Source organism: Euleptes europaea, chromosome 1 (assembly GCF_029931775.1).
Source record: "Euleptes europaea isolate rEulEur1 chromosome 1, rEulEur1.hap1, whole genome shotgun sequence".
Lineage (NCBI taxonomy): Eukaryota > Metazoa > Chordata > Lepidosauria > Squamata > Sphaerodactylidae > Euleptes > Euleptes europaea.
Genome location: NC_079312.1, coordinates 156,997,417 through 157,014,489, shown reverse-complemented (window position 1 = coordinate 157,014,489; position 17,073 = coordinate 156,997,417). Strand labels below are relative to the sequence as shown.

The window sequence follows — 17,073 nt, the reverse complement described above, 5'->3', positions numbered from 1 at the left end:
CTCTTTAGCTGTTGTGCTCTTTAGCTGTTCATCAAAAAGCACAATGCCAAAAGACACTTTGAGACACGACACCTTTTCAAAGAACTGTTCACTCAGATGTGAGTTTGATAAAAAGGAAATCTCTGAACTGAAATAAAAATTGGCAACAGTCGCTGTTCTTCAAGCCTGGAGTGCAAAGCAAAAACACCACCAGTGCATCCTTAATAGCTGCAAACTTGCTTGCGAAAAGGAAGAATCCTGTTGGTGAGTGACTTTTTAAAAGTTTTTACAATAAAGGTGAAATCATGCCTGCAATCCAGCTCTCTGGGAACACAGTGACCAGAAGAATTGACGTCTTTTCTAGCGACCTGGAATATCAGTTGCTAACTGACTTGCAGAAATGTCTGTGGCTTTCAGTCCAGCTGAGTGAATCCACAGACACAACAGATGCTTCTCAGCTAGCAGACATTGCAAGGATGGTGTTCAGTGATTTTTCTTTCCAAGAAGAGCTCCTCAAAGTCTACCTCTGAAAGGGCATACAAGAGGTGTGGATATATTTCAAACTTTCAGAAACAATGCTACAGAAATACATTTGCATCTTCACAAACTGTCATTCCTTACCACTGATGGAGCACCAGCAATGGATTCATTGCCCTCTACAAAAAAGATTAATCTTTCCCAAAATTTTGTTTGGGGTTTTTTTCTTGCCCAATCACTCTCTTGCAGATGGTGTGTGTGTGTGTGTGTGTGTGTGGCGTCAAGTCACAGCTAACTTATGGCAACCCTGTAGGGTTTTCAAGACGAGACGTTCAGAGGTGGTTTGCCATTTCCTGCCTCCACATCACGACCCTGGTATTCCTTGGAGGTTGCCCATCCAAATACTAACCAAATACTGACCCTGCTTAGCTTCTGAGATCTTACGAGACCAGGCTATCCAAGTCAGGGCCTTGGGGATGGTAGATGCTGAAAATTAAGTCTCTTACATTGCAGAAGTGGAAGAATCTTTTCCACTGTTAATCGTACTATGGAAAAATCAGGAGTGTCATGGTACTCTATAATGTTGGCGAATCTGTTTCAGGCTGAAAGGCTAGCAATGCACAGATGTAACTTATGCCTTCTGTCTCCTAACAGAACAAGAAAATACAGCTGAGCAAGGTGTTTTCTTCCATGTTGGCCCTTCATCCAAACAAACCAGGTATAGCAACTAACAGTAGTGACTTGGAAGCGAAGAAGTACAACACATAAGACACATACTCATAGTTTGTCTACCATTTTAAATTGGCCTGACAGATTAGCCTGATAAACTAGTACCAAAACATATTTGAGGCTTCTTTCACAATGAACAAAGAGAGAGGTTCCTTGGCTAACACTGTGGGTTACCGCTGATTTTGAATTGATTTGCTTTCCCTCCTGAGGATGAGACTACCAGGTGATGAGAAAGACCATTCTTTGCCTGGGACCTTAGAGAGCAGGTGCTGCCCAAAACGAGTTCAAGAGACCCTCTCTCCTTGTGGATTCACAATTTTAGTTGTTCTAGGTCTGATCTTGTGATGCAGTCTCCAGCATGTATTTATTTTATTTATTTATGTGGCATCATTGTAATCATTACATAGTTAAATATTGCAGGAAATCTTGTAGTTTTGGTGTTGGGGAGCAGAAAAACGCTGTCTTCCAGAATTTGTAGATTTAGCTGTTCAGCTGTTAGCTGTGGTCCCTTGTGAATGCAAGAGTTTGCTGTACTAAGCTACATGAACATGACGTGGTTTAAAACTGCTTCATGCATTCCACATGTTAAACCTTTTCCCTTCCAGTTCTCAAATAAATGGCCTTTTGTTGTTGGTGAGCAAGTACAGTCCTGGTTTGGCCTATGCCGTATTTATTATCATGCATCCAGTGTGTCTTCAAAACTGCCACGAGACTGGTGTGTTTGTGTATACACAATGTGTGTGTGTAACGTGCCGTTAAGTTGCAGCCGACTTATAGCGACCCCTTTTTTTGGGGGGGGGGTTCATGGCAAGCGATTAACAGAGGTGGTTTGCCAGTGCCTTCCTCTGCACAGCAACCCTGGTATTCCTTGGTGGTCTCCCATCCAAATACTAACCAGGGCCGACCCTGCTTAGCTTCTGAGATCTGACGAGATCAGGCTAGCCTGGGCCATCCAGGTCAGCAGTTGCTTATGTGAAAGTATGTGGTAGTGACTCAGTCAAAGGACTTGGCCAGTCATGGCTGGTGTGGATGTGGTGGTGACTGCATGCTTTCAGACACACAAATGCCCTTTGAGTTTGTTGGAGGAGAGGTGGTTGGCCTGCAGTGGTCACCCAGGGATTTGTGCCTGCCATATTCAATTAGTTTTGTGGGAGTGGGGAATTGGGTATCACCATTAGCACAAGTACTGGGGGCAACCATAGATGAAGCTGAACACAGCATAGATACTTCTGCTTGGAATAACGTTTTGATTGCCTTTTAGTTTTGCAGCAGCTGTATGCAGTAACAGCCACTGTCTTTCTGTTGTAGCTCTGTGGATTATGGCTGCAAAATGGGAAATGGAGAACCGCTTGTCATCTGCAAATGCCCGGCAGTTGTTTTTGCGTGCATTGCGCTTCCATCCAGAGTGTCCCAAACTTTATCAAGAGGTAGCATGTGGTTTTGCTTTATATATAAATATATTTTTCTTATATAGGGCTTTCTCCTTAGCTAGATTTAACGTATTACCGTCAGCTCTATTAACTGGACGTTATCAGGGTGTTCTCTGACAGACTGTCCCTGTTCCAATGAAGAGGTTGAAACTGTTCAACATGTTTTCTTCCGATGCCCCTTTTATCAATCGCTACGTTTAAAAATTTTAAATCCTATTTTAACCCAGATTGTGAGATTCTCTAATTACCAAATGGTTCTCACTCTTCTTAATAATCAGGATTATAATATTACAGAAGCTGTGGCTAATTTCCTTGTCGGTATGATTGCAATTCGTTTGGCCTAAAATAGCTCTTCAATGTGTTACTGTATTAGCTAAATGTTTTCTTTTTATGCCAATAAAGGTACTTGATTGATATTTCTTATATATAAACATATGTTATGGCTCGTGGAGTCATGCGTTCATAGGTTTTCCTTTTCTCCCTGGTAATTGTGTCCAGTGTGATGGTTGGATGCTTTGTGTTTAACATTGCTCCTTCCTCTGTTCTCTGTAGTATTTTAGAATGGAGCTGATGCACGCTGAAAAGCAGAGGAAAGAAAAGAAAGCATTTGAGCATGCAAACATGGACTTGGTAAGAAAATGGGTGGGTCAGGGTCTGGCGATGAAAATGCTTGTATGTTGGAGAAGCCGTTTTGTTGAGGTGGTTAATGTGAGGCATTTGATGCGATGTCTTCAGAGATGAGAATTACAGCCCGATCTGTACAGGTTCTTCCATACACTGTTTTCATAATTAGAGCTACAGTAAAGGCTGCAAGCCCCGCTGTGTCTTTACTTGTCCCTAAAATGCAGGCAGGGTTGAAGGGTGATCTCCCCAGGGACAATCCTGCATCACTGGAGTAGCAATGCTGGCCCCATGTTCTCCCATGCAGCAAAGTTTCTGGGTTCACCTGCATCGGAAGCCTGGGAAGCTTGCAGATGCACTGTTTAGGAATGCAAGTAAACTGGATCATGGTGCATTGATTTCAATGCATTCTTTCAGAGATCACTGGGGAAATTGTGTTTAAAAGTTTACATCTCTAGGTTTTATTATATGGGACTTACAGCCCCCATGTGTTCTAAGTCTTTGTGTGCATTTGATGCTAAATCCCACCCTGGTCACCAAAGTCCAGTTTGATTTTTTTTAAATTTATGCATTTCAGCTGATCTAGGATCATCATAATAAAATTGATTTAGGAACATGCATTGGCTCAGGTTTTGGTGAATATCTAGTTTTTGTCCTCGCGCTTTTATTCTCCCCCACCCGCTATTAATTTTCCACTTAAAAATAAATGTCTGTTTCCAAGAAACATCCTAAGCTGCCTTATATTGAGGCGGACTATTGGTCTTTCAAGATCAGTATTGCCTACTTTGGTTGGCAGCGGTTCTCCAGGATCTAAAGTTAATCAGTGAGGTATGCTTTTTCCTCCTTCGATTGCTACCTCTGCATTATAGTCTGCTTCTGCCCCGATAAGTAATGCTACCTATGCTCTGTTGTGCTTTATGCAAGAAGGGGCTGCGCCGTTCTCTTTGTTGTTGTGTCAGTAATGCTGCTGTATGTGGAGCCTTCTCCTGACTGCAGCTGTGTGTGGAACCCCGTACATACGTTGGAGCTCTGTGGAGCTTTAGGTTGCATCAGCACTATGGAGGGGGAAAGGCTTGGTTGTGTGCTATACATGTTTCTGTCTTACCTGAATATGACAGAGATTGTTAATTGTAAGATCACATTGTCTAAAATTTTAGGGTGAGTTCAGTTATTCCGAGGACATACTTAACGGTGAAATGGCTCGAATAGTCTGGAGAGAGGCCGCCCAGAAAGTCAAAGGTAACCAAATGTTTCCTTTTCTCCTCCTCCCTCCACCTTCAGTTTTTTTTTAAAAGAACTAATAACCAAATTAAACAATACTGGTCTGAAGACCAGAAAGTTATATAAAAACAATGTTGTTCATAAAGAATAATTTATACCATGAATCTCAGTTATGTGGTGGTGTTGACAGTTATTCAGAATTATTTACTACACTGTATTTGTGAATAATACTTGGTTGGTAGCTCGTTTCTCTGTATTTCACTGTGAATTATTGAGGATGACCCAGACAAGATAAGCACTTTAAAAACAAATTATTAGAAAAAAACCAATCACAATAACAACATCTAAAAAAAGCAGAATTACTGACAGTCTTCGTTACATATATATAATATATATATATATATATATATATATATATATATATATATATATATATATATATGTGTGTGTGTGTGTGTGTGTGTGTGTGTGTGTGTGCGTGTGTCTCTCCCAGGGTACAGCTTATTTCTATGTCTTCATATTCATCATTACGTCCTGACTGAGCGCAACGCATTCCTCTTTCCCGCCCTTATTTATGAAATTCTCTATTTTACTTATTGTATGTGACCATACCACATCCAATCTTATTGTATCTCTGTTTTTCTGATATGCTGTTAGCTTAATTAAAGCATATGTTTCTTTAACTTTAACCAGCCATTCCTCTATCTTTGGAGTTGATTTTTCCAGTGACTGGCAAAGGTTGTTCTAGCCACAGTTATCGTATGTAACACCATACAAAGTTGATCTTTAGCTAGATTAGGTACAAGATTTAACAAGAATATCTCGGGTTTACATGGAATATCAACCTCCACTCCAACCGTTAGACATTTCACTATTTCAGACCAAAATAATATAGCTCGCTCACATTTCCACCACGTGTATAAAATCTCCTTGTTTTCTATCACAGTACCAACAGCTGTCGTTTTCTGATTTATGGATTTGACTTAGTCTGTGGGGTTATATACCACATATATACCATCTTTATTAGATTTTCTCTCATTTGTATACTGACTGTAAAATCTAATCCCTTTGTGAAAATGTGTTCCCATTCTTGGTCACTTAACGCTCTGTCTTAGTAAGTGTTCCATTTATCCCGATATCCCGTTGTTTGATTTAATTTATCTTTAAGTATAATTGTATATATTTTTGAAGTTGGAGTTTTGTCTTGTAACATCAGCTTCTCAAACTCTGATTTATCTAATTTTGGATATGTCATTTTCTTACAGGTTATTCCAATATTTTTTTATTTGTAAATATTCTAAAAATGTAATATTAATTTCTTTTTATCCATAATTTTACATAAAAGTTCTAAATTATTATTTCTAATCCAATAATTACGCTCATTCTGTTTATCTATCTTTATTCTATGTGGTAATTGGGATTCTGGGTTCTCAGCTAGGATATTCCATAAAAAGGAAGACATTGTGGAAATACCTGGAGCTAGTTTCTCTCTTAGCGCATCCCATTGCTTTAGAATGGTATTAATGCAATTATTATGTTGTAGAAATTTTTCCTATAAGTTTTTTTAACCCAAAGCCATCTATTTAGCGGGAATTTAACAAAGTCCTGCTCAATTATGATATATGGTTCCTTTTCATCATTTACTACCCATGATTTTAACCACTTTATCCTAGCCACCTGATAGTAAGTTAATAAATTTGGCATACCTATCCCTCCTTTGCTTTTAATCTCATATAGGTTATTGTTTCTAAATCTATTCTATTTTGCCAGATGAATCTATTACAGATCTTTTGTCATTTCATTTCATTTCATTTCATTAACGTTTATTGGCATACCAAAAGACAGAGATAAAAAAACAACAATATACCTCCAAAGGGCAAATCTTTTGTCATTCTTCAATCATTTTTTTCAGTATGTCTACAAATAAGTTATTAAAAATAAAATTCAATTTTGGCAAGATTATCATTTTAATTAGGTTGACTCGGCCTAAGAGAGAAAAATTCAAAGGGAGCCATTTCTGAAAACAATCCTTCAGTTCATCTTCAGTCTTCGGTGCAGCCCCACATGTGGGACTGCGCCTGCGCGCAGGCCTGCCGCCGGTAACTTTTATTAGCCTTAGACCTTTAATTGGGGATGCCCCTCCCCATTACGCAGGACGGCTTTGCGCCGAACCGCCGCGTGCTCCTGGGCAGAGCATCCCCTCCCTCCTCAGTTCCTTCTTTGCCGCCGCCGAGAACGGAGCTTTTTGCCTGACCTCAGAGTTTTCTTCTTCAGACTTCCTTTCGTGAGTTTTCGATCAAGGCTGCCGCTTAGGTCCGCCTAGCCAGCCCTCCGCTATTCTACTGACGCGAGACTCACCTGAGAGTCAAATATCGCTCTTTGCCTCGGTCCCCTCGGCCCTGGGCTGAGGGCTATGATGGCCCCCAAAATGATCCTTCAGATGGCGCCACTCTCAGTACCGAGAACCCCGTCTTTTCATTCGGGATCCCCACTTGAGTGCTTTTCGGATATTGAACTGGATCCTTTGGAAGACCCGCTCCTACTGTCGGATCCGAACCCCTCAGATCTGAGGAGACCTCCACAGCCCATCCCAGCTCCTGCTGCTCAACCTACTATCTCCCCGGAGCTACTTCAGGAGTGGATTGCATTCTGCAGCTACAGGCAGCTCAACCTACAAGGCAGGCCGCTTACCTCCAACACCCCACAACTGCAATCTCCCTTTACTCCTCTGACTCAACGGAGCCCCAGAGTTGACTCGGATCCAGATGACCTGGAAACAGGAGCCTCCATAGACAGTTCAGAAGGGAGATCCGAACCTTCAGCAGACGAACTAGTAGGTGACACAGAAGCAGTCTCACCTTCTGAGGACCTGAAGGAACTGAGGATGGAGCAGATTATACGGATGGCGGAGGCCCTAGATATCAATATCTCCACCTCAGATAACAAGCCTAAGGATAAGATCCTCAGCCACCTTTATCCTGATTCTCCAGGAATCGCTTCTTTTCCTATCCTAGAAGGCCTCACTGAGATTGCAAAATCCGTGTGAAAGAAACCAGCTTCCGCTCCACCGTCAACCAAGAAGGTAGAGAATCTTTACCACGTAAAACCAGACTCAGCTGAGTTCCTGATGGTGCATCCTCCTCCTCCCTCTATAGTCACAGGGGAGATGCAAAACAGACAAAGACAAGGTCAACACTCTACCCCCTCAGATATGGAGAGCAGACGACTAGACCAGCTGGGAAGAAGGGCATACACCTCATCTGCCCTAAACTTCCGCATCGCCAATTCCCAGACAATAATGGGGGGTTTTAGATTCTTCCTATGGGAAAAAGCCACCCCCCATCTAGACCTCCTTCCTGAAGAGTCCATATCAGCTCTGAAACTCATCCAGGCAGAGGCAACTCGTTTATCAGAACAGCAGATCAGTGCCGGCAAGCATGCCGCAGAGACGGCCGCAAGATCAATGGCTTCAGCTATTACTTTAAGACGCCACTCATGGCTGCGCAACACTGCCCTACCCATGGACACAAGGTCTCAGATTGAGGATCTTTCCTTTGAGGGCGACACTTTGTTTGCGTCAGGAACTACTGAATTCCTGACAAATATCAAAAAGGACCGACAGACGGCAAGATCCCTGGGCATCACTCCTGCATTCCAATCTCAACGAGATAGATACTAGCCCTGACAGCAGAGCTTTGGACCTACCTTCCAGAGGAGCCAACAGTACCAGAGGTTTCAACCGTGGGGAGGGGCATCCCCAATTAAAGGTCTAAGGCTAATAAAAGTTACCGGCGGCAGGCCTGCGCACAGGCGCAGTCCCACATGTGTGTCTGCACCGAAGACTTCAATGAACAGCAGTTACAGGTAAGTGCAACTCTTGTTTTCTTTCGCTATTTTTCTGCAGTTTAAATTTAAACATTTAGTTCTATCTTTACTTAATCATATTCCTAAATATTTAACATTATCAGCTTCTCTTAGATCTTCTGCCCATAATTGTTTCTCCTTTTTGTTATCAATATTTAAAAAGGAGCTTCAGATTTATTTGCATTTAACTTGTATCCAGATATATTACTGAATTCTGCGATCACTTTTCTAACCTCTAATCCAGATTTATCTGCTTCAGTTAGGAAGAGAGCTATTTCATCCGCATATAGGCTTAATTAAAATTCCTCGTCTTTAATCGTTATTCCTTTGATTTTATTATTATCTCTTATTGAGATTGCCAGGGGTTCTAGAGAGAGAGCATATAGCTGACAAAGGGCAGCCTTGCCTAACACCCTGCATGATATCAAAACTTTCTGTTCTTTCACCGTTAATTCTTATTTTGGCTTGACACTTGTTATATAGAATATTAATCAATTTCTGGAATTTCCCCCGAAACCAAAGCTAGCTATTGTTTCCTTCAAATAACAGTGTTCAACCCTATCGAACGCTTTTTCAGCATCTAAGAGTAAGAGAACTGCTTTTCCCATTGATTTTCTTATATAATCTTGTAAATTAAATTTTTTCCTAATATTAGATGTTAACAGTCTCTTAGGGATGAAACCTGTTTGATCAGGGTTAATGTATTTATTAATTATTTGTTTTAGCCGGTTTGCTAAGATTGAAGTTAAGATTTTATAATCAATATTTAGGAGACTGATTGGTCTATAGGAACTAGTTAAGGTTGGATCCTTTTCTGGATTGGGAATAACTGTAATGTTACTTTCAGCCCATGTATTTGGCAGCTTCCCATTTTGAAAGATACCATTTATTGCTTTGAGTAATGGAATTTTGATTGTGTGGCTTAACGTTTTATAAAATTCAGCTATATAGCCATCCGGGCCTGGGGCCTTATTAATTTTCAAATTTTGGATGGCCGTTTCTAGTTCTTGTATATTAGTATCTTTTTCCATAAAATCTTTATCATCTGAATGTAACTTGGGTGTATTAGTATTTTGTAGAAAGTTTTTAATGTTATCTTTATCTACAGGCCCGGCCTTATAAAGTTCTTGGTAATATTCTCTAAGAGACTTCTTAATTTCATTGGTGTCATTAGTAATTTCTCCCTCTTTTGTTTTGATACCAGTGATGATGTTTTTACTTCTTACTTTTTTAACTTTCTGGGCTAATAATTTCCCTACTTTGTTTCCTTTTTCAAAATATCTTTGTTTAGTAAAAAGATTCTTATGTATGGAAATTGCATCAATTCTTTCTAAATTTTCTTTTTCTGACTTCAACTCCTTTGCTATTTTTTTTGACGGGTTAAGTTTGACTTGTTTTTCCAATTCTGCAATATTTTTAAACATATGTTCCTATCCTTATCTCTGTTCCTTTTTAGGAGCAATGATTCCTTCAGAGCAATTCCTCGAAAAAAGGCTTTAGCTGCTTCGCACACCATTATATCTGAGCTGGTAGAGTTGTTCTCGTTGAAAAAGGATTCAAGTTCCTTCTCTAATTTCTCTTTACTTTTGGCATTATTTAATAGTTCGTAGTTGAGAACCCAGGTTTTACTCCTTTTTTCCTTTATACTTGTTAGTGGCTTCCTAGAGGCACCTGGTTGGCCAACTGTGTGAACAGACTGCTGGACTTGATGGGGCTTTGTCTGATCCAGCAGGGCCTTTCTTATGTTCTTATGTACTTAACCGTAAAAATATGGGGGTATGGTCAGAGTATATAAAGTTGCCTATTTCCATTTCACATCCCATATTTACCAGAGGTTTTGAAATTAAGAATATATCAATTCTAGATGATGGGTTGTGAGCTGTTGAGTAAAAGGAGTATTCTGTTTCTGAATTGTGCTTAAGTCTCCAAATGTCAACTAATTGGAAATTAGTGATGGTCTTTTTCATCGTATACGCTACTGCAGTACTCTTGTTCTTATAACTCCCTATCTTCTTTTCACTTCTATTAGCTTTCAAGTCCATAACAGTGTTGAAGTCTCCTCCTAAGATAAAGCCTCCTTCCACTTCCTTTACAAGGGTGTTGTGTAATTTATTGAAAAATTGTTTTTTCTGATGGTTAGGGGCATATATATTTCCTATTGTTACTTTCTTCCCCGATATTTCCACGACATCAATAAAAACCTCCCCTCATCATCCACTACCTGTCTTTTAACTGTAAATATTGGGGAATTTACATATATAGCTACCTCTTTTGCTTTAGTATTACTAGGTGCAAAATATAACTTCCCCAAATTCTGTTTCACCATTAAATGTTGCTTTTCTAATATGTGGGTTTCTTGTAAAAGAATAATATTTGCTTTTTCCTTGCTTAACTTATAAAATATTTTCCTTCTTTTACATGGTTCATTAAGTCGATTAACATTTAAGAAGATAAACTTAAGCTTTCCTTGGCAGCCTTTGCATAAAAGATAGGTCACAAGCGTTGATTTAGGGGGGTCAATTCTATGATGTTGTTGCAATCAAAACTAACACACGGGTTAGAGGAGTGACGTTGTACACTAATTTTTGGAGATATTGTAATATTTGAGATTTTATCTGTTTGTTTATCTTCCATTTGTTTATCTTCCAATTGGTCTTGCCACTCCTTTCCCCCCTTCTTTTCTCTCATATTTGTTGTATTCAATATTGCATTTAGTTTGTTTTGTATCATGTTTAATCTTATTATTATATCCTCTTGTTCTATTTTTTGTAGCCTTGCAAAGGAATCGTTGACATTTTCCTCAAATTGAAGTAGTGTTGTTGAATTAAGGTCATTTTCATTTACTTGCATCTGAGACACAGTTGAGCTGGTAATTGTAGTTTGACTGCTTTGATAAGCACTTTTAATACTCACCGAGTTCAGAGTGGTAAGCTGCAGTACTGCAGTCCAAGCTCTGCTCATGACCTGAGTTCGATCCCAACAGAAGTTGGTTTTAGGTAGCCGGTTCAAGGTTGACTCAGCCTTCCATCCTTCCGAGGTCAGTAAAATGAGTACCCAGCTTGCTGAGGATAAAGGGAAAATGACTGGGGAAGGCACTGGCAAACCACCCCGTAAACATTGTCTGCCTAGTAAACGTCGAGATGTGACATCACCCCATGGGTCAGGAATGACCCAGTGCTTGCACAGGGGACCTTTACCTTTAATAACCTTGCAGTGTTTTTCCTAGTATGTATTGAGCTGCCATTCACTTCAGTTTGCTGTGCTGGCTTGCATGTTGTTAACCTTTGCCGTTCAGTTTTAAGCTTCTCAAAGCCTCCAGAAGCGTCCATTTCTGAGATAGTGTATTAGGTTGGATGGTACAAATCATCGGTCCATTTTGAGCTGCATGTGCTGAGAAACACGGTCTTGCATAGGCAAGCAAATAATACAATGCATTGTTGGCCTAAACTGGTGTTCCATGTTAGCTCAGCTTGGTTTATGAACAGCTCGGATGACCCTTTTCCTCTTACTTTTTTTGGAATTCACATCTTTTGTTAAATACTTGAAAAGAATTAGGGTACCTGGACAGCGCAGACACCCATTTTTATCCTCTCTTTTTCTAGCGCAGACACCCATTTTTATCCTCTTTTTCTCTCTCTCCGTTCTAGGTGCAGAGTTTCTGTTGATGCTGCTGTCTATTGCAAAAATTTTTGATTTTACACAGGAGCTCCAAAAAGAAATTTTGGACAAGTAAGTGATGTGGACAGTGAAGTGTCTGTGGTTTATTCTTCAGAAGGATTTGTGGCAGGCATTAGTTCAGTTTTTAGGTCTAGAGTTCTTCTTTGAATATAGTTAGAATCATAGAGTTGGAAGGGGCCATACAGGCCATCTAGTCCAACCCCTGCTTAATGCAGGATCAGCCTAGAGCATCCCTGACAAGTGTTTGTTCAGCCTCTGCCAGTAAGGGGGAGCTCACCACCTCCCTAGGAAGCTGATTCCACTGTTGAACTACTCTCACTGTAAAAAGTCTTTTTCTAATATCCAGTCAATACCTTTCCGCCCGCAATTTAAACCCGTTATTGCATGTCCTATCCTCTGCTGCCAAGAGGAACAGCTCCCTGCCCTCCTCTAAGTGACAGCCCTTCAAATACTTAAATTGAATTGGATTATTTAAATCTGCTCCATTGGATGTGGTCATGTATTTCTTTTCGGATAACTTGCTTTTGTCGAAAGGCAGAGTGTAAGTGTGGCTGGTCTGTTGCACTGAGTAGCCTTCTCCAGCAAGTGGCTTTGAAGACTTGGGAGTATATGAGATTTTGCTTTCATTACTCAGTGTGTATATTTTCATTTACTGGTCAGCTAAATCAATTAAAAAAAATGTGCTCCGTTTGCTAAAACCAGTGGAGTGTTTAACGACATACAGTGAAGGCGCTACAGCTGGTCACTGGTGTCAGGCCATTTAATGTCCCCTTTGAGTGGGGCTTTCTCAGCAGTGTCACCTCTTTGAAAAGTTCTCACCTGAGAGGTCCCTCGGGCCAGCGTGGAGCGTGGGGGGTGGGTGGGGGTGGAGCGGTGTTCTCCTTTATAGTGTTGTTATCATGATGTGTTAGTTCTGATGTCTCTTGATTTTTTTCCCTTTGCTTGCAATGATTATAGAGGTTTTTAGTTTTGCAAGCAAGGTCACAGTACTTTCAAGCAGAAGGACTGGTTAAAAAATATTTCCCTTGCCACAAGTCATTTCTGGGGTGGGCCTTTCTCAGACACTTTGTCTACATTTGTGGGTGGGGGAGCTGTCAGATCAAAGGGTGGTACATTGGCATTAATCCAGACTGCTCCTGTCTAAGCTTAGGCTATTCTCCCCTGAGGCAAGGGCATCCTGAGCTGCGGGTTGTTTTCCTCTCCATCCGGGTAGGCAGGACTGAAAAAACTTTGACTTCCTGTCTCCCTGGCGGGAAAACAGCCTGAGGAAGCCAGTTACCCAGTTTCCGTCCTGCCTATCCGGGTAGAGCAGGCAACCTCGCGCAGCTCTGTGCCAAACCTCTAGTAGGAGCGTTTTTAGGATTAGAATACTTACCCCTTTTTGTCTCAATCCTTTGTGTGTCTTCTGTTCTCTTGTGCCCTTTGCTCAGTCCTCTTCTGCCTTCTCTCTTTATTCCCCCGCCTCCTCCTTTCCTCCCCTGTCGGGGTCCAAGTAATTTTCAAAATGGCCGACGCCATTTTAGATCGAGAGGACGACCTTCTCTCGGAGAAGGATTTTCAGAGGGGACTGGTCCAGTCCATCCCCTCGGGCTCCGGTTCTCCCAACGGCCACCCAGGTGGACCATTAGGGAGTGCAGCCGAACCGGGAGAGACCCTAACAGCTGAGTCATCCGCCCCTCAGCCCAAAATTAAAAAGGCGCGAAAAGCCGCGCTACCGCAGCCGGGCACCAGAAAGCGGCGGCGCGGCAGCAAGCCTTCTGTCGGGTCGAAAGCCGGGCGCAAATCACCCGACTCTTCCCCAAAGCTTCCCGGACAACTCTGCAGAGTGAGGGAATCGACTGCAATATCGGCGGCGGCTGCACCCCCTCCTCAGGGACCCGGTAATATGGCGGCAACGGGTTCATTCCCAGAGGGAGTTGGCACCCCCCCCCCACCCGCGGCGGAGGGCAGCCATTTTTTATCATGGCAGAATGCGGATGAGCTTATTAATTATGCCTTACAACGCCAGTGGCAGGCTTTTCAATCCTTCCAGGCTCGCCTTCCCCCCCCAATGGGATTGGGACCCTATGGGGCTAATCCTGACTACTTAGTTCAGCCACAGCCCACTCAGCTCCCACAGCCCACTCAGCCCCAGCCAACTGCCTCTGCTGAGGCAATTTCTGATCCCAATACACCTATTAATACCAGAAATACTGCATGGCCCACTAAAGCAGCCATGAAGGCAAAATATTCTGAAAATAGGGAATCACAACTAGAAACCTCTAAATCCCCTATCTCCTCAGTAGACTGTGAGGAAGAGGAAAAAGAGGAAGGCGAGTTTGACTCTGACGAAGATCCTCCCCAGGAGTCAGACCAGCACAATAGACTTTTCTCTGGGGAAGAGTATCAAACCCTATTGTCCAAGGCCATACTCGCCCTTGACCTCAATGAGGACGCAGATCAACCTGATGAACCTAAGTCCAAATTGAAAAAAGGCGTCAAGGAATGCTTTCCCAGACCAAAACCAATATCCAATTCTGTCCCATTCCCAGAATTTTTCATCAATGCAGTCAGAGACGAATGGGAACACCCAGTTCCTAATAGGCAACTGCCCCCTAACGTCAGAAAACTATACAATCTGGCACCACATGCCATGACAATGTTAAAGCTCCCTTTGGTGGATGCCCCAGTCCTGGACCTGCAGTCGCCTGGTTTGGTCCCAGAAGATGGGATGGGATGCTTGAGAGACCAACTTGATAGAAAGTTGGATTACCTAACAAGAAAGGCCCATGAGGCATCGGCCATGGCTATCCAGGCCAGTGCGACTACATCTATTTTTGCCAGGGCCTCCTACTTATGGGTAAAAAAGATTATCCAACTGATTCCTGAAGAGAACCTCAGGGCCATTGGGGGCCTAGAAAGAGTTCATAGCGCAATTTCATTAATGGCTGATGCCTCCCTCGATACCATGTCCTCGGTAGCGAGATCAATGGCATCGGTTACCTCAATTAGAAGGGGTCTCTGGCTCAGGACATGGCCGGCCGACCTCAAAGCTAAAACCACCCTCATGGCATACCCGGTTAAGGAGGGGCGCCTTTTTGGTGAGAAACTGGATAGTATTCTCATCGAAACGAAAGACAAAAAACAAGTTCTCCCCACACAGCTCAAAAGGGACAACCGTCCCTCTTCCCTTCCTTCCTTTCGTTCCTCCAAGTTTACTCCTAGATTCAGGACTGAATTCAGGAGAGGATCTTGGGGTCCTAGCAGGGGATCCTGGAGCAATACCAGATCCTTTCGCAGGGGAGGTAGATTCTCCAGACCTCAAGGGTTCCAGCCCAGGTCGGAAAAAGGAGAACGATTCACAAAGAATACCTCTCAGTGACGCCAATCACATCCAGGTGGGGGGGAGACTTCAGGAGTTTGCACCAAGATGGATGATGTCCAATCCAGACAAGTGGGTGTCTCAAATTATAACCAATGGTTACCTCCTGGAGTTCTCCTCGCAGCCAAGGGACCGCTTCATACATTCCCCAATTTCCTTCAAGAAAGGGAAACACTCAAGGACTCTAGCAGCCATCCAACATCTCACACACATCAAAGCCATAGAGTCAGTCCCCAGCTGTCAAAGGGGCCAGGGAGTATATTCCATTTTCTTCACAGTCCCAAAAAAGAACGGGGACTGGAGGGCTATCCTAGATTTAAAGTACGTAAACAGGAGGATGGCCCGTCGACACTTTCGCATGGAAACAGTGAAATCCATAGTGGAATCTTTACTCCCTGGCACCTTTATGACGGCGGTGGACCTTACGGAGGCCTACCTCCATATCCCAATCCACCCAACACACAGACCCTTCCTCAGATTTGCCTACGCAAACCAACACTACCAGTTCAGAGCCCTGCCATTCGGCCTGACCTCTGCTCCGAGGGTCTTCACGAAGACGCTGGTAACCATCATAGCCTGCCTCAGACAGGAGGGGATCCAGGTACATCCGTACCTGGACGACATCCTAATCTGTGCACCAACACCAGATCTCTCTCGCTTACACACAGACAGAGTTACCCAGATCCTTCAGGAACACGGGTATCTTATAAATTTCCACAAGAGCTCTCTGCGCCCATCTCAATTTATGACGCATCTGGGAGCCAAAATCAATTCACAAAACAATTCATTGTCCCTTCCTCGGGAAAGGATACAAAAATTGACGTCCCTGGCCCGCAATACGGCCAAGTTAAAGACCGCCTTACTCATGTCCCTAGCGGCCCTTTTGGGCCACATGATTTCATGCATCGCAATAGTGCCATGGGCCAGGTTCCATTCACGCCCACTACAGTGGCTCCTGAACCCTCATCAACTAGACATAACACGGAAAAAGATCAAAAGAATCTCTATTTCCCCCAGGGTCAGCCACAGCCTTCTCTGGTGGTCCAACCCTTCCAACCTCCGCAAGTCCACACAATACATCCACGAGGACCCTATTCAAATATTCACGGACGCCAGCCTATCAGGCTGGGGGGCCACGATAGGCGACCAGATAGCCCAAGGCTGCTGGTCACAACAAGAGACACAGCTCCACATCAACCTACTGGAGCTCAGAGCGGTCAAGTTAGCCCTTTGGAAGTTCACAGACACTATAAGGAACCACCATGTTCTCATAAGAACAGACAACATCACAACAAAGGCCCACATCAACAAACAGGGCGGCTCCAAGTCTTCCACACTACACAAGGAAGCGGTGGCTATATTCACCTGGGCCCAAGCCAACGTTCCCTCAATTCGAGCGGAACACATCAGGGGAGCCCTCAACCTGTGCGCCGACTGGCTAAGTCGCCAATGCATAGACGAGGGAGAATGGGAATTGGACCAGGAGGCATTTCTTCAACTTACAAAAATATTTGGCATCCCCTTAGTAGATTTGTTCGCCTCCGCATCAAATCACAAGCTTCCCAGATTCTACTCCAGGTATTTCCATCCAAAGGCAGAAGCCACAGACGCTCTCCTCAGCCCATGGCCAAAAGGACTACTTTATGCATTCCCTCCAATTCCCATCCTCCCCAAAGTTCTGAGGAAAATCCTTCAACACAGAGCCGATGTAAT

General features: G+C 42.9%; 1 protein-coding gene across 1 annotated transcript in view; it reads left to right on the top strand.

Annotated features, from left to right (window-relative positions):
• Positions 1 to 17,073, top strand: part of UTP6 (UTP6 small subunit processome component) — a 47,668-nt gene that overhangs the window by 13,281 nt on the left and 17,314 nt on the right. Inside the window, exons 6-10 of the mRNA XM_056852252.1 lie at positions 1,111 to 1,174; positions 2,494 to 2,612; positions 3,168 to 3,245; positions 4,394 to 4,475; positions 11,969 to 12,050. Of these exons, the coding sequence (XP_056708230.1) occupies positions 1,111 to 1,174; positions 2,494 to 2,612; positions 3,168 to 3,245; positions 4,394 to 4,475; positions 11,969 to 12,050 (425 nt within the window). The remainder of the gene's footprint in view (positions 1 to 1,110; positions 1,175 to 2,493; positions 2,613 to 3,167; positions 3,246 to 4,393; positions 4,476 to 11,968; positions 12,051 to 17,073) is intronic.